We start from the raw sequence: 18,111 nt of genomic DNA, 5'->3' as shown, positions 1-18,111 counted from the left end.
AATCCATTTTGAGTTAATTTTTATGAGTAGTGTAAGAACAGGGTCTAGCTTTTTTCTTTTACATGTGAATATCCAATTTTCCCAGCACCATTTTATTGAACACACTTTTCTCCATTGAGTATTCTTGGCTCCATTGTCAAATATTACTTGACCAGATATGCATGGGTTTATTTCTTGGCTCTCAGTTGTGTTCCATGGTACTTTTGTCTGTTTTTATGCCAGTACCATATTGTTTCGATTACTGTAGGTTACTGAAATCAGGAAGTATGGATGCCTCCTGCTTTGTTCTTCTCAGGATTGTTTTGGCTCTTTGACGTCTTTTGTGGTTCTATATATATTTTAGGATTGTTTTCTCTACTTCTATAAAAAAAATGCCATTAGAGGGGCACCTGGGTGGCTCAGTCAGTTAAGTGTCTGCCTTTGGCTCAGGTCATGATCTCAGGGTTCTGGGATCGAGGTCTGCACCAGGCTCTCTGCTCAGTGGGGAGTTTGCTTCTCCCTCTTGCTCTCCCTCTCAAATAAATAAATAAAATCTTTTAAAAAATGCCATTGGAATCTTGATAGGTATTGCACTGAATCTATAGATAGCTTTTGGTAGTATTGACATTTTAACACTATTATTTCTTCTGATCCATGAACATGGGTTATCTTTCCATTTATTTATGTCCTCTCAATTTCTTTTATCAGTGTCTTATAGTTTTCAGAGTAGAGACCTTTCACCTCTGGTTTATTCCTAAGTATTTTATGTTTTTTTTTAAATATTTTATTTATTTATTTGACAGAGAGAGCACAAGCAGGGGGAGCAGCAGGCAGAGGGGAGAGAGTGAAGCAGGCTCCCCACTGAGCAGGGAGCCTGATGCAGGGCTCAATCCCAGGACCCTGGGATCATGACCTGAGCCGAAGGCAGACACTTAACTGACTGAGCCACCCAGGCACCCCAATATTTTATTGTTTTTGATGCTATTATAAATGGGATTATTTTATTTCTTTGTCAGATAACTCAGTGTATAGAAATACTACTGATTTTTGTGTGTGAATTTTATATCCTGCAACTTTACTGAATTCATTGATTGAATCTAAGAGTTTTCTAGTTGAGTCTTTAGGATTTTCTTTTTATAAAATCACATCATCTATAAACAGAGACAGGTTTATTTCTTCCTTTCCAATTCTGATGCCTTTTATTTTTCTTGACTGACTGCTTTTCTGAGAACTTCCAGTACTATGTTGAATAGGAGGGGTGAGAGTGGGCACCTTTGTCTTGTTCCCGAACTTAGAGGAAAAGCATTCAACCTTTCATCATTGAGTATGATGTTAGCTATGGGCTTTTCATAAATAATCTTTATTATGTTGAGGAACATTCCTTCAATACCTAATTTGTTCAGAGTTGTATCATAAGTGGATGTTGAATTTTGTCAAATGCTTTTCTGCAGCTATTGAAATGATCATTTGATTTCTGTTTTCATTCTATTAATATGTCACTGATTGATTTGCATCCCAGGTTGAACCATCCTCATATCCCATGTGTAACTCCCACTTGATCATGGTGAATGTTTCTTTTAATGTGCTGATGAATTTGGTTTGCTATTATTTTACCAAGAATTTTTCTATCTATATTCATCAGGGACATTGTCTGTAGTTTCCTGGTAACATCCTTTTCTGGCTTTGTTATCAGGGTAATGCCAGCCTTCTAAAAGGAAACATTACAACTCGTACCACAGAAATACATAGGATCATACGAGACTATTCTATCTCATGAAAGAATAGTTATCCCTGCTTTCTTTTTGTTACCATTTGCTTGAAATATCCTTTTCCATCCTTTCACTCCCATTCTATGTGCGTCTTTAATGCTAAAGTGAGCCTCCTATAGTCAGCATATTGTTGGATGTTGTTGTTTTATTTTTTAATCCACTCAGCCATTCTAAGTAAGGGCTTACTGTTGCCATGTTGTTCGTTGTTCCTTGTTTCTTATCCTGCATTTTTTTTTTAATGTTTTGGTGTCTTGCGGTTATCAGTAGGCTTTGACTACTTTATCATGTTCTTTTGTGTGATTACTACAGATTTTTCCCTTGTGGTTACCATGAAACTTACCTAAAATACCTTTTTTTTTTTTAAAGATTTTATTTATTTATTTGACAGAGATAGAGACAGCCAGCGAGAGGGAACACAAGCAGGGGGAGTGGGAGAGGAAGAAGCAGGCTCACAGCAGAGGAGCCTGACGTGGGGCTCGATCCCATAACGCCGGGATCACACCCTGAGCCAAAGGCAGACGCTTAACCGCTGTGCCACCCAGGCGCCCCCTAAAATACCTTTAAAAAAAAAAAAAGATTTATTTTAGAGAGTGAAAGAGTGTGGGGAGGAGCAGAGAGAGAGAATCCTGAAGCAGACTCCCCACTGAGTGCAGAGCTTGATACGGGTGTAGATCCCAGAACCCCAAGATCATAACCTGAAATCAAGTTGGCTGCTTAACTGAGCCACCCAGGTGCTGCACTTACATAAAATATCTTACAATTATAACACCCTATTTGAAGATAATAACAACTCAACTTTAATAGAATTCCTAAGATTTACATTTTGACTTCTCTCCCTCACATTTTAGATTGTTATAATGTACATATTTTTATACTGTGTAAGAACAGATTATTTTAGTTATGATTATTTTTACTGTTTTTTAACTTTAAAGTTGTAAGTGAATTACATACCACCTTTACCATACTACACAATCTAACTTGAACTATATTTTACCATTGCCAGTGAGTTTTACACCGCCTTTTTTATTTTCATGTTAATTAGTATGCTTTCGTTTCCACGAAACAGCTCCCAATAGCATTTCTTGTAAGGCAGGTCTAGAGGTGATGAATTTCCTCTGCTTTTGTTTTTTCAGGAAAATGTTTATCCTGTCTTCATTTCTGAAGGACAGTTTCATTGGTTGTAGCATTTTTGTTTAACAGGTTGGTTGGTTTGTTTATTTTCAGTAGCTTGAATATGTCATCCCATTCCCTTCTGGCCCGAAAGGGAGCTGTTGAAAATCGGCCAGTAGTCTCATTGGGTTTCCCTTGTATATAACTTCTCTCTGTCTCTTGCTGCTGTTACAATTCTTTGCCTTCACATCTGACCATTTAGTTATGTGACTGGGTGTTGCCCTATTCAGGTTCAGCCTATTTGGGGGGTCCTCAGGGTCTGTTGGGTCTGCATGTCTATTGCTCTCTTCAGGTTGAGGAAGTTTTCCACCATTGTTGCTTTTTTAAAAAATTGAAGTATAGTTGACACACAGTGTGACACTAGTCACAGGTGTACAGTTGACATCTCTTTACATGATGGTATGGTGACCACAAGTGTTGCTGTCATTTATCACAACACTATTAGTTATATTCCCTGTGCTGTATGGACCTTTTATCTCTGTGTCTCTCCCACTCCCCTTCATGCACTTGCACACCCTGCCTCTGAAGCCATCAGTTTCTCAGGATTTATGGGTCTGTTTCTACTTTTTGTTTTGTTCTTTATATTCCACATATAAGTAAAATCATCTTGTACTTGTCTTCCTCTGACTTATTTCACTTAGCATAATACCCTCTAAGTCCACCTATGTTGTGCAAGACCTCATTCTTCTTTTATGTGCAAGACCATATCTTCTTTATATGCTCATCTGTCAGGGGACACGTGGGTTGCTTCTGTATCTTGGCTATTGTAAATAATGCTGCAATACACATTGGGGATTCATGTATCTTTGCAAACGAGTGTTCACATTTTCTTTGGGGGAAATACTCAGTAGTGGAATTACTGGATCATATGGTATTTCTCTATTTCATTTTCTGAGGAATCTCCACACTGTCTTCCACGGTACATCTTTTTGTGCCCATACCATGCTGTTTTGATTACTGCAGCTTTAAAGTTTATCTTGAAATCTGGAATTGTTTTACTACCAGCTTTGTTCTTCTTTCTTAAGATTGCTTTTGCTATTTGGGGTCTTTTGTGGTTCCATACAAATTTTAGGGTTATTTGATCTAGTTCTATGAAAAATACTGTTGGTATTTTGACAGAGATGGCATAGTATCTGTAGATTGCTTTGGCCTGTATGGAAATTTTAATGATATTCTTCCAATCCATGAGCGTGTAATATCTTTCCATTTGTTTGTGTTGTGTTCAATTTGTTGTATCAGTGTTTTATAGTTTTCAGAGTACAGATCTTTCACCTCCTTGGTTAAATTTACTCATAGGTATTGTATTTATTTTGGTGTAACTGGAAATGGTATTTAGCACACTTAGTAAATGGGACTGTGTTCTTTCTGCTATTTCATTATTAGTGAATAGCAACAACCAATATCTGTGTATTTATTTTGTATCCTGAACTTTACTGAATTCATATATTACTTCTGTTTTGGGGGGAGGCTTTAGGGTTTTCTGTGGATAGTGTCATGTCATCTGTAAATAGAGAAAGTTTTACTTCTTCCTTGCATTTTATTTCTTTTTCTTGTCTGATTGCTGTGGCTAGGACTTCTAGCACTGTATTGGATAAGAGTGGTGAGAGTGGACATCTTTCTCTGTTCCTGATCTTAAAGTTTTCAGTTTTTTGCCACTAAGTATAATGTTAGCTGTGGGTTTTCATATATAGCTTTTATTGTGTTGAGGAATGGTCCCTCAAACCCTACTTTATTGAGTTTTTATCATGAATGGTGTTGCATTTTGTCAGATACTTTCTCTGCATCTATTGAGATATGATTTTCATCCTTCATTTTCTTAATGTGGTATTTCACATTGATTTGTGAATAAATCCCACTTGATGGTGGTCAATGATGTTTTTGATGTATGGTTGAATGTAGCTTGCTAATATTTTGTTTAGGATTTTTGGATCTGTATTCTTCAGGGAAATTGGCCTGTAGTTCTGTTGTTGTTTTCGTTTTGTTTTTTGTAGTATCTGTCTGGTTTTGGTGTCAGGATAATGCTGGCCTTGCAGAACGTATTTGGAAGCTTTCCTTCCTCTCCCATTTTTTTTTTTTAATAATTTGAGGGGAACGCATATAAACTCTTCTTTAAATGTTTGGTAGAATTCACTTGTGAATCCATCTGGTCCTGGGCTTTCATTTGTCAGGAGTTTTTTGATCATCGATTCCATTTCACTACTTAGAACTGGTCTGTTCAGATTTTCTACTTCTGATTCATATTTGGAAGATTGTATGTTTCTAGGCAATTATGCATTTCTCCTATATTGTCTAATTTGTGGGCATATAATCTTTGTGGTTGTGTCTTATAATCCATTGTATTCCTGTGGTGTCAGTTGTTACTTCTCATCTTTCATTTCTGAGTTTTATTTGGTTCCTGTCTTTTTTCTTAGTGAGTCTGGCTAAAAGTTTATCAATTTTATCTTTTTGAAGTACCAGCTCTTGGTTCGATTTTTTTTTCTGTTGTGTTTGTTGTTGTTTTATCTTTATTTCACTTATGTGTGCTCTTTATTATTTCATTCCTTCAACTAACTTTGGAATTTGTTCTTTTCCTAATTCCTTTAGGGATGAGGTAAGTTTGTTTGAGGTTTTTCTTGTTCCTTAAGGTAGGCCTGTATTGCTATAAACTTCCCTCTTCCAATGGCTTTTGCTGTGTCCCAAAGGTTTTGAACTTTGTTCTCATTTTAATTTGTCTCCATGTGTTTTTAAATTTCCTGATTTCTTCACAGACCCATTTGTTTAGTAGCATGTCGATCAGCCTCCACATGTTTTTTTTCCAGTTTATTCCTTGTGCTTAGTTTCATACCTCTGTGGTTAGAAAAAAAAAATGCATGATGACTTCAATCTTCTTAAATTTATTGAGACTTGTTTGGTGGCTTAACATGTGATCTATTTTATATAATATCCCATGTGTTCTTAAATGTGTATTTGTTCTGTATATATCTGTTTAGACCAGATTAACTTACATGCTGTTCAAGGATATAGTTTCCTTCTTGATATTCTGCTTGAATGATCTATTCATTGATATAAATGTGGTGTCAAAGTTCTGTACTATTATTTTATTATTATCAGTGTCTCCCTTTTTGTCTGTTAATCTTTGCTTTATATATTATATGTACAACCAATGTTGGAACTCCTATTTACAATTGGTAGATCCTCTTGGTGGATTGATCCCTTTATCATTTGTAATGTCCTTCTATGTCTCATTACAGTCTTTGTCTGGTATAAGTATTGTTATCCTGGTCCTTTTTTTTTTTTTTTAACTTCCATTTACATGGAATTTTTTTCCTCATCCTTTCAGTCTGTATGTATCTTTAGGTCTGAAGTGTGTCTCTTGTAGGCAGCATATAAATGGGTTGGGTTTCTTTTGTTCTTCCATCCTACCACCCTATGTCTTTTTTTTTTTTTAAAGATTTTATTTATTTATTTGACAGAGACAGCCAGCGAGAGAGGGAACACAAGCAGGGGGAGTGGAAGAGGAAGAAGCAGGCTCCCAGTGGAGAAGCCTGATGTGGGGCTCGATCCCAGAATAGCAGGATCACGCCCTGAGCCAAAGGCAGATGCTTAACGACTGAGCCACCCAGGTGCCCCCACCCTATGTCTTTTGATTGGAGCATTTTGACCATTTACATTTAAAGTAATTACTGACAGTAGATACCTATTGACATTTTGTTAGTTGCTTTTTGGTTTTTGTAGTTCTCCCTTTTTTCTCTTGTTCTCTCCCCTTGTTATTGATGACTTCCTTTAGTTTTATTCTTTCGATACTTTCTCTCTTATTTTTTTGTGTATCTATATCAGGTTTTTTATTTGTGGTTACCATTAGGCTCATATAAAACATCCTATGTATATAGCAGTCTATATTATGTTGATGGTCACTTAAGTTTGAACATAGTCTAAAAGAACTACATTTTTACTCCCCTCGCTACTTTTTATGTATATATTGTCATATGTTACATAGTTTTGCGAGTCCCCTTTTAAGATATTTTACATCTTCTGTCTTTTAACTTTCTTTTTTTTTTTAAGGTTCTTAAGTGTTTGTTCTACTTCCTTTACTGGATTTTTGCTTTTAGTTAGAAAATTGTTTTCTTTCATAATTTTCTTACTTTCAATTCCAATTAAAGCCCTTTAACATTTCTTGTAAGGCCAGTTTAGTGGTGATGACCTCCTTTAACTTTGTTTCTCTGAGAACCTTTTTATTTTTCCTTCGATTCAGTTTGTTTTTGTTTAATTTTAGAAAGAGAGTGAGTAAGGGGAGGGACAGAGTGTGGAGCCTGATGCGGGCTCAATGCCACAATCCTGAGCTCATGACCTGAGCTGAAACCGAGTCAGGTGCTTAACTGACTGCACCACCCAGATGCCCCATATTTTTCCTTCAATTCTGAATGATAGCCTTGCCAGGTAGAGTATTCTTGGTTGTAGGTTTTTTCCTTTCAGCACTTTGCGGGCCAGGAGGGAGTGGCATGATATCATTAGAGTTTCTGCTGAAAAATCAGCTGATGGCCTTATGGGGTTTCCCTTGTACTAGTTGTAACTAGTCATTTCTCTCTTGGGTTTTGAAATTCTGGCTTTATCATTAAACTTTGACATTTTAATTATTTTGTGTTTTTGTACGGACCTCCTTGAAGTTCATCTTGTTTGGAACGTTCTCTGCTTCCTGAACCTGGATATCGGTTTCCCTCCACAGGTTAGGGATGTTTTCAGCTCTTATTTTTTTCAAATAAGTTTTCTGCCTCTTCTCTCTTTTCTTACTGGGACCCTTATAAAGCTAATGTATTTGCTTGATGTTGACCAAGAGATCCTGTCACCTGTCTTCACTTCTATAAATTTTTTCTTTTCACTGTTCAGGTTAGGTGCTTTCTAATCCTCTGTCTTCCAGATCTCCGATGGGTTCATTCTCCTGCATCTACTAGTTTGTTGTATTTTTCTTTTCAGTTATTGTATTCTTCAACTCTGGTCCTTTTTTATATTTTTCATTTCTTTGGGTAAGTTCTGCATTTGCTCTTTTTCTCCAGGCCAGTGAGCGTCTTTATGATCATTACTTTAAACTCATTGGGTGGATTACTTATCTCCATTTCACTGAGTTCTTTTTCTGTGGTTTTTGTCTTGTTATTCCATTTGGAGCCTATTCCTGTGCCTCCTTATTTTGACTTTGTGTTTGTTTCCATGAATTAGGTGGAACAACTACTTCTTCCAAACACAAAGGAATGGTCGCGTATGGTCATCCCCTGTGTAAACTGTGTGTTCCTGGTTCCTTTGGCTGGCTCTAGCTGTGCCTGGTGTGGGCTGGGGTTCCAGGGCGTTCTCTGCTGAGGGCACCCTAACAGAACAGCTGAAGCCGAAGTTCTGGGGTGCTCAACAGGGTGCGCCCTGGTGGATGGCTGGAACTGAGGCAGGTACTAGCTGGGTGTTCCCCGGGTGCTTTGTGCAGGGAGTGCCCTGGGTAGGGTGGGTGGATCTGGGAAGCAGATGTGAGTCAGGGTGCCCTAGCAAGTCCTCTGGAGCCAACATGGTATAGGCCTGAAGTGTTCCAGGGTACTGTATGTGATACCTTGGTGAGACAGCTGGGGCCACTTTGGTTGGACAGTTGGGGGTAGTGTAGGCTAGGGTCCCAGGATTCATTGAGGCAGTAAGCTAGGGCTCCCATCATGCTATCAAGATGGAGGGAGATTGTAAACTATGGTGGTCACCAGCATCTCTGACCTGAAGAGAGTTCCAGCAGTTCTCCTGACATTAGGTAGATTTCTGGGGCTGGATCCTTTACATCCTTGCTGCTCTTTTAAACCACAGCTCTTTTTGTGTGTCCCAGGGCATCCAGGACTGGTCTGGGCTAGGTGCCCAGGGCTTGCTGGGGTGGCAGGCTCGCTATTCTAGCCAGACCCTGCTCCCTTCCGTGCTATCAAGGTGGAGGGGGAATGTAAACCATGGCGCTTGCCAGTCCTTCTGACCGAAAGAGAGTTCCAGCAGTTCTGCTGCCATCTGGCAGAGTTCTAGGGCTTAATCTTTTATATTCTAGTTGCTCTTTTAACTACAGGTTGTTTTCTGTGCTCCAAAGCAATGAATCTATGCATCGTCCCTCAGTACTACCCCTTCCCTGTGCAGTTTGTAGCATGAGGGGTAGGGGGTTCCTTCATGACAGCGTCCCCACCTCTCTTGCCCTTCTGTGCTCTGTCATGTTGTGCAAAAACTGCTCATTAAGCTCTCCGTTCCTCAGGAGGAACTGCTCTGTAACTAGCTGTAGATTTGGGATGTATGTGGAAGAAGTAAGTTCAGGGTCTCCCTTTATTGCTATCTTAGACCAGAAGCCCAGCCGTTGTTGCTTTAAATATACTTTTATCCTTTTCTCTTTTCCTTCTTGAATTTCCATAATGCTGATAGTTTCTTTCATTGTGTCTCATGGGTTCTCTAGGTTGCGATCTCATCTTTTTCTGACTGGATAATTTGTCCAATCATCCCGGTTGCTGATTTTTTCTTCTGCATAGTCGAGTGTGCTTTTGAATTCTTCAGTTCAGTTACTGTATTTTCCAGCTCTAGTATTTTTTTGATGGTTTCTATTTCTTGGTTGAACTTCTCATTTTCCATTTTCCTAATTTTGTTTAGCCACCTTTGTGTTCTTGTAGTTCACTAAACTTCTTTAAAAGGATTATTTTGAATTCTTTGACAGCTCACAGATCTCTGTTTCCTTAGGGTTAGTAATTAGTGCCTTAATTAGTTTGCCTTGGTGTGGTCATACTTACCCGACTTATTGTGATGACTGATCACCAGTTAGCTACTTTGGTATCTGCAAGTGGTAAGTGATCTCCTCTCCCAGACTTTGCAGGTTCATTTTGGCAGAGAGAATTCTTAAACAGCTCAGTTTGGGTTTCTGAACGTGTCTACTGGCAACATCCTGGGGCAGGTGGGCCTACTGTTAGGAGCTATTTTGGGGCATGGCAAGTGTTTAAGCTCTGAGGTCATGGGTGGGTGGGTATGCCACTGAGAACAGCTGGGTAGGACGGCTGGCTTGGTTCCCTAAGTAAGGCTGTAGGATGGACACCAAGTTGCCTGGATTCTCTGGGTAGTCTTACTAGATGGTCACAACTGGGTCTTATACGCAGCAGTTAAAGTGGGGCTATGAATTATCTTCCCTGCCCTGCCAGGGCAGCAAGAAAGGACCCAGGGCCTGCATAGTTTGTTGTCTGGGGACCTGAAGCAAGAGTGTGCACTGGATATCCTGGGCAGGTGAGGCTACCAGTTTTGCTCTGCAGGCAAGGAAAGCCACAGGGTTTGCTCTCTGTGAGCAGGGCTGTTGGATGGGCTATGCAATTTCTGATGCGTTCTGGTGAGGTGCCTTGGTCAGGGAGGCTGAGCCCACTTCAGCAATGAGTGGGGCTATGAATTAGTTTCCTTGCCTGGACACAGCAGGAGAGGCAGCTCAGAGGCCAGTAAGGCTCCTCGTTGTCCTTACCCGAGCTGACTCATGCCACAGTTTTTCTGGCCGAAGAGGACCCCTTGCTTTGCTCTGAGGGCAATCAGCTCTCCCCACCTACCCCTCAGCCTGAATGTTGCCAAGTCTTATGTAGTTTACAGGTGTTCTCACCAGGCCTTCCTGTCACATGGGTCTGGGGACTACTCTCCACAGCCTTGAGCTGTGACTCACCCTTTTTGCCTGGGAGGGCCCCGTTCAGGCAACTTTTAATTTTCCCCTTGAGGCTTTCTTGTTGAGAGGGGCCAAGAGCCAGGCTCTACTGAGTGTGGGGTTATGACCCAGTTTTTCTGCCCAGAGATGGGGCAGACCAGGCTCCAGGGCTGATAAAACTCATCTGAGGACCCAAATCAGACAGACCTGAACCCTGCTGCAGTCCCAGGGATCGGACTGTACCCCTGACTCAGTTCTGCAAAGGAACCGAGCCACTCTGCGGGCTTACTACTTGGGCACCGCAGGTAGGCACTAGGTCTGCCCAGATCCAAGTGTTGCTTGTGGGAAGCCCCCTCCCTGCTTCTCTGTCCCAATCATATTCCCAGTTTTTGAGCCCCACAGATTCCCCTGTAATCCCTCTGAGGCAAAACCAGCTCCCTCGAAGCAACCCACAATCCTGGATCTCACCTTTGGGCTCTCAGAAGACTTCCCAGCATGGGGCCAGTCGCGGGCCAGGGAAGGGGCACTATGGGCAGCATGTAGCCAGGCCCCTCCCCTTCTAGTGTGGTCTGTCTGGCTCTCTGTGGTGCAGTGGACTGTTGTAGCCTCACTCCCACGTTCAGGGATTCTCTTCTCGGGGTCTTATCCAGGAATAGTTGTTTGCTCCCCCTCACAAGAACAACAGCTAAGTCCGGTATGGCCTGTGTTGGCATCTTGGTGATATCACCTCTTGCACATCTTAGGAATCCTCAAATGTAGTAGTTAAAAGCTGGTTTTTCCTTACTTAATGCCCCTGGCTACCACTTTATCACATTGTAGATCCACCCTGAGGAACATGGCTTTGATAAAGCCAGACCTTTATTTCCCACTAAGAACCCAAGACTCCAAATGAGGAGAGCTGGCCTTAGCTCCATTTGCCATCTGTTAACAGGTAGAGCTGAGAAAACTCCCTCCGACCAAGCAGTTTTCCTTTCAGATACCTTTTTGTGGCAAATGAACTCAAAAAGAGGGTAAAAAAGCTTTTATATGTAAAGATGTCTCCTAGCATCTTCGCTTTGCAATTGTAAAAAAAACAAAAACCAAAAAACAAAACACCTGTTTGCCAGTAGGCAGCTTGTTAGATTAGTAGAGAATTTGGCAACCGTTGTAAATACTGTGGAGTTCATTTCAACATGGAGAATGTCTAAGTTTAAATGTTAAATGAAGGGAGCTAGTGCAAGTTTATGCTTACATGATTGCAGTTATATAAAACTAGAAACCACTAACTTGTGCCTGGAATGAAGACTAGAATACATACAAATTAGACTGTCATTGAATAGTAGATTCTATAATTTGTCATCCAATGAAATATTACAGTAAATGTTGAGTTCTTTTAGAACCACTCAAAATTATAATAGTGGTTTATTGGTGGTTTATTGTCCTCTTATTCTTGCAGACCTAACCAAAGTTGGAGGTTTGCAGACCCAACTATTTGAGATGGATTGCTTATTTTGGGTTTAGCATGTTAACCTTCAGGTCTTTTACTAAAATGACCTTGTTAAAAGTCAGGATTCTGCAAAATAATTTCATAGATTCCTTGAATTCCATTTTTTCCTTTTTTGTTAGTTTCCATCTATAGATCTCTGTGGGGGGGGGGGAAACCAACCTGAAATATAAAATTAAGGGAAAAAATGTCTCTTTACAGGTGTTCCATTACCCAAAGAAGACATTTCTGCCCCTCTGATCTCTAGCTCACCAGTGAAGGAAGCCTGGGAGTACGAAAACCCCCCAAGTGAAGAGGAAGAGAAAATCAAAGACGAGCCCCTGACCATCTCCGAACTGGCATACAACCCAAGTGCCAGCCTGCTCCCCACCCCTGTGGATGATGATGAGATTGACATGCTCTTTGACTGTCCATCGAGGCTGGAGTTGGAAAGAGAAGACACAGATTCGTTCGAGGATCTGGAAGCAGACGAACATGCCTTTTTGATGGCCGAAGAAGAGGAGCTGAAGGAGGCTCACCAAGCTTTGTCGTGGAGCTATGACATTCTGAGCGGCCATATTCGGGTGAACCCACTGGTCAAGAGTTTTTCCAGGCTCCTGGTGGTGGGCCTGGGGCTGCTGCTCTTTGTACTCCCCCTGCTCCTCCTCCTTTTGGAGTCAGGTATTGATCTCTCCTTCTTATGTGAAATCCGCCAGACGCCAGAGTTTGAGCAGTTTCACTATGACTACTACTGTCCTCTAAAGGAGTGGGTGGCTGGCAAAGTAAACCTCATTCTCTACATGCTGGGTCGCTCATAAAGTTGGTATCTCATATGACTAAGGGCTATATTCAATACTAGTGATTTGCTTTCTGTTTTTGTTTTTTTCAGCAAATGCCTGGTTCTGAATGGTCACAGGGCCATGAACAGGTATTCCTTACTGACTACTGAAAACTTTAAGTTAGCTTTCCATAATTCACTGCAATTAAGTTCAAGTCAAATACAGTTATTTTAGTTACAGGTCAGGAAGATGGCCTTTAAATAACCAAAAATATGTTTATTTTTTATTATACTACAGACATACTCTATTATATCATAATACATTGAGCAGAATTAGATTTCCCCCTTTTTTATAGTTAGCACCATTATAAGGTTCAGGATCAGAATTTTAGTAACAACCCAAGAGAACGTTTTTGAATATAATCCTTAGTGAAGACAATGTCCTCTAACCGATGCCTATACAACTAAATTTATGCTGGGCTTTTGTTTTCTGTTTTTTTTAAAAATATTTTTATGTGTTCAAAATATTTTGGTAAATTTTTAGCAAAAAAAAAAAAAGCAGCCTCCTGGAGTTATTTAAGTGTACAGATCATAAGACTAATGCACAAAGGGTATGTCAGGAATTTTTTAATGTTTTGGCACTGGTTTGTTTTCTACAATATTTTTGGCTGAACCAATTGCATAATTTGTTGTTACCTGCGTATGAGATAGAAAATAGGTAGAAAGACACTGTAGTAAGTAAGCTCTTGAAATGGATGGTGGAACTGGAGGATGGAGAAACTGAGAAGACTCAAGTGGACACAGGGTGGTCCATTTTTTCAAAGTATTTGGACAAGATGACTTACTACCTTCATTTGCATTCTGTCCATGTATTTTGGGTGGGGAAGCAGAATGACTTTAAAAGAAGGTGAAACTTTAAAAGAAAAAAGTTATGCTAGTTAATTAATTGCATATTATTGTACATTAACCCAAGAGTAGAAACAGATGGGAATTGGGCAAGTAGCAAAACAGTTCTGGGGAGGCTGCTATACCAGGAGTGGTAGGCAAACCATCCTTTATGAAAGTGGTGGTGATGCATGGTATTGGATGGTGTAAAGAATGTGCACTTGCTGTCCGAGTCGACATGAATATGTTTAAGTGGATCTAAATAAAAGTGGAGAAACCTTAAGGCATATTTTTTGGGTCCCTCATGCCATTCATTGTGACTCAGTGGAAGAAATTTCAAAAGGAGTGTAAGAGAGAAAGAGAGGATATGAAAAGAATGGCGGTTGGCTTTTTGATAAATGCTAATGATCTTCCTTGGTGGTGGCCATTATCCTCTTTTCCTTTTCTGGGTTTCTTCTTAAGATCTTAACCCATTCCTAATTGGGGCTTCCATTAAGAAAGTGGAAGGGACTCATCAGAGGATCTAGCATTTCAGCTTGGGTGAAATAGTAAAAGGACTCCCTAGCCAGATAGCAGAGGGAACAAATGTTCTAGTACCTTCCTTCATACCATAAGATCCAAAATAGAAAGAAAGGCTCTGATGCTTCCCCAGGCAGAGTACTTACTTACCAATACTGTGGTACGATTGAGGAAGAAAAGAGTATGGCACTCAGGGCATAGTGCATTCGGATTTCTCCATGGATTGAGAATATTCTATTGCCTTCATTTACAAAGAGATCGGGTGCCCATATTCTCTAACTGTAATAGACGTTCCAGCTCTGGCATTAGCATCATTTCTAAACTGGCCATTCATGGAGCTCTGAGTGCTCTATTCAAGTTTGAAAATAAGTTTTAAAACTTACTTAGCTTTAAAAACCTTTGGTTGAACAAACTATAATATACATTTGCTATTAAGTTTGTAAGGTGTTCTCTCCCATGTGCTTTCAGGGATTTATTTTGCTTTTTATTGAAGAATATTTAATACCTGAAATTTGATACCAACATAGAATATATTTTCTATAGTTTATTTTGGAAGTTTTCAAATGGCCAGCTTTGAAATTGAGGGTTTTTACCCCTTTGTTATGACTTCCAAGGCATAGTTTCTGACTAAAGGGTACCCCAGTGTAGTCTGCACAAACTTAGTCCCCCTTGTAATCACACTTCATATCATTGCCTTTGAAGTTCTAACCATAACGAACCTAGCCCCTGCCCTTCTAAAGTAATATTAAATATTTTAATTATGGAAGTAATATATTGCCCATCATAAAATACCGAAATACTGACAGGATAAACACCACACATAAGCCATCCATGCAGATTTACATTAGGGAGTAATCAATATATTTTAACATTTCCAGCTAACATCTCTTTTAGGGGAAAATGTCCTTATTGAATAGAAGTGGTTTTAAGTGAAGGAGTTAACAGAATAGGGTCTGCTGATTTTAAGCAATAGCCACCAAACCTAAAACTGGGATCCTGAAATGCCATTTTGTCAGAATAGAATCAGCATCTTAGAAATATCCACTTCAGTTCTGTTAAGAGAAAGTCGCCAGCTGCTCGAATCAAATGAGAAAAGTGCTTCCAAAGATGGAGAGTATATAATATAGTGAGATACAGAATTCAAAGCAAGTGTGTGAGTATATGTATATTCCATATTCTTGGTATAGGTGTGTTTATATATGAATCTGTATATATGTGTGTATTTGCATACACACAACTGAGATGCCCTTCATACAGAGTTGTGTTTATTTTTCCCCAATTGAGGAGTTTGTGACATGCTATTATTCCTTTTTCCTCTATCACGGGATAAAACCCAGTCTCAAAAGTTTCAATTTTCCATGAAAACAACTGTGTGTACATTTGTGGTTTCATATACACACATATATGGCAAATACATATACACACACAATCTTGTCTTTAGTGCTAATGCAAGTTGGATCATAAAAATGTAGGTAAAGTATCGTGTATTTCTGTCTGTGCTTGGAACATACTGTAAAATGTTAATGTATGTGGAATATATTTTGTGGTTTGTCTAATATTTATAAAGACAACTCTGGGAAGAATTCAAAAGGTGATTTCACTGAAATACTAGAGATATGGGGGCCATGTTACCTGTGATTGGAGCCTTATCTTTGTATAGTAAAATCTGCATTTCTATGTCAACATCCAGATTGTTTTATATGTTAATATGGTGGCAGGAATCCCTAATAAAAATACTCTGGGGAAAAATGTTTCTGCAATCATTTAGTTTTATTCAAAGTAAAGTGGCATAAATAGCCTGCTGGATCTACAGAAAGGTACCATATAGGACTGTGAATGAGGTCACCCTTGAATGGTGATAGTATGAAAAAAAAAAAAAATCGCAGGTAATGGATGGGATTAAGCCTTTGCAGAAATCACTCAGACTAAACCCAGGAGCATTGAGTGTTCTGAAAATGGACCCAAACATAAAAGACAGCTATAGCATTAAGATAACCAGAGAAATAGCAAAGTGTGGGAAAAAATAGATGAGACGTGTTCTTCATTATAGATAGGAGGAAGGATTTCAGGATGTTAAGTTAGTAGGTCATCAGGTCTGGCAGAAAAGGGTGCTTTCCTGTGCCAGAGAGAGCTCCCTCAGACTCTACTCTCCACGCTTGCCATGAAACTTCAATCTGTTCAGGGACTCTAGCAGAACCTTATTCTTCTACTCTTGCCCTTCCCTCCCTGACTGCTAACTCAGAAGGTGTTACTGTGAAGGAAGCAAAAGGGGCTGTCTGTACGGTGGGAACGCCATGGGTGTCGAGCCAAATTGCGCCGCAGCTGTGGTGGCCTCTTGAGTCTGTCAATCTCTGTTTTACTGAGCTTTAATTGACATAAAATTGTATTAGTTTTAGGTGTATAACATGGTTAGATACATGTTGTGAAATGATCGCACAGGACGTTTAGTCAATATCCATCACCTCAAGGATCACAAAATTTTTTCTTGTGATGAGAACTTGTAAGACCTACTCTCTTAGCAACCTTCAATACAATACGGATTGTTAACTAGCGTCCCCATGTTGTACTATTACATCTCCAGCCAGAACTTATAACTGGACGTTTGTACCTTTTGATCACCTTCATCCATGGCCCCCATCTTGGCAGTAGGGAGTGGCAGGGGGAGGTCTGTCAGGTTCTTACTCAGCAGCCATCAGATGTCCAGGCTGTAGAGTGCAGGCAAGGAAAAGAATTCTGTGGTCATTACTCAGGCGTGAGGTGACTTAGGGACCTGCGGTCCCAGCTCCAGCAGATGTAGCTAGCACCTTTGTTTGGCTTAGTGTCTGCAGACTGGAAGGTTCTCACCAAGTGACCCTTGACTACTTATTCCTTGCGCAGTCCAGGCTCCAGCCCCAACCTCACCTCTTGGGAGAATGCTTTTCCTCATTCCTCCATTACTTTGCTTAGCCAAATAGGGAAAAGCTTTCCTAACCACACGCCAGCCTGGCAGGAAAGTACTGGGGAGAAGCTTTCACCTCTGGGCTGACCTCGGGATGGTTGTGGTTGATGAATTTGAGACTCTTTGGGCCATCTTTCTCTACTGGGTGGAGATAATGTACTAAAGGTCCCTGCTTACTTGTCCTCCTGCTTCTTCTCTCTCTCTCTTTCTCTTGGACCTGCTTTTGGGCATCCAGTCTACATGCAGTAAACAGACCCAGCAGGACCTGCCCGTGGTGGGCCCAGCCAGGACTCGGCTTTCCACCTTCCAGCCTCGGTCTGTGACGGGGTGGGTAACTTTGGCGAGCCCCGCCCAGTGGGCTCAGCTGTCGTCACTTCAGAGAGGACAGAAGAAGCTCTCACTTGGGTCTCAGATCCCAGCTGTGTTCTCCAATCCATTAATAAAACTGATTTTAATCCTCTCCTGGCCCTTGGTGTCTATTGTCTACTGGGAACTGGGGTGGTGGCCGGGGGCAAGATTCACACTAAGTACGCTCCAGAATATTTAGGATCTCTGCAACCCCCACTGTCGCCAGCAAGGAGGAGAGGAGGAGAAGACTGCTTCTGGCTGAACCTCAGGCACCAGGGGATGTCTACTACGGCCACTGGCCCTGATCGGCCTTGCAAGTGGGTGCGGGAACTTGAGACTTAATATTAGGAAAGAACAAGGGGTGAGTTGGAACCACACATCCCTATTCTTCCTCTATAGCTGATGCTTACCCCAAATATCTCCTTGGAAAGAGACCCAAGGCCACTTCTCTGGTTGTAAAGGAAAACTCTTCATAGGACAAAGGTTATACCTTCTGTGGGTACCAAGTACTGAAACATGTCTTGCGAATTACAGCAGCTCCTCCAGCTAACACTGGTCACCTTGAAACTCCTCATCTGCAAGAATAATGATCATGAAAATTGGCTTTCTGAGGAGACCATCCTTCAAGGA

General features: G+C 40.5%; 1 protein-coding gene across 4 annotated transcripts in view; it reads left to right on the top strand.

The window, feature by feature from the left end:
• The window catches only part of FRMD3 (FERM domain containing 3), a 309,467-nt gene extending 291,880 nt beyond the window's left edge, over window positions 1–17,587 (top strand). For 3 of the 4 annotated variants that reach the window (XM_034647098.1, XM_034647099.1, XM_034647101.1), the window contains one exon: window positions 12,236–15,952. In XM_034647098.1, the coding sequence (XP_034502989.1) occupies window positions 12,236–12,831 (596 nt within the window). In that variant the 3' untranslated portion in view covers window positions 12,832–15,952. Of the gene's footprint in view, window positions 1–12,235; window positions 15,953–17,368 lie in introns of those variants that run through there. The other variant, XM_034647100.1, reaches the window with a different exon arrangement.
• Window positions 17,588–18,111: the final 524 nt, after the last annotated feature.

Source organism: Ailuropoda melanoleuca, chromosome 17 (genome assembly GCF_002007445.2).
Source record: "Ailuropoda melanoleuca isolate Jingjing chromosome 17, ASM200744v2, whole genome shotgun sequence".
Taxonomy (NCBI): domain Eukaryota; kingdom Metazoa; phylum Chordata; class Mammalia; order Carnivora; family Ursidae; genus Ailuropoda; species Ailuropoda melanoleuca.
The sequence above is the reverse complement of the archived record's forward strand: the minus strand, read 5'-3'. Positions and strand labels throughout refer to the sequence as shown.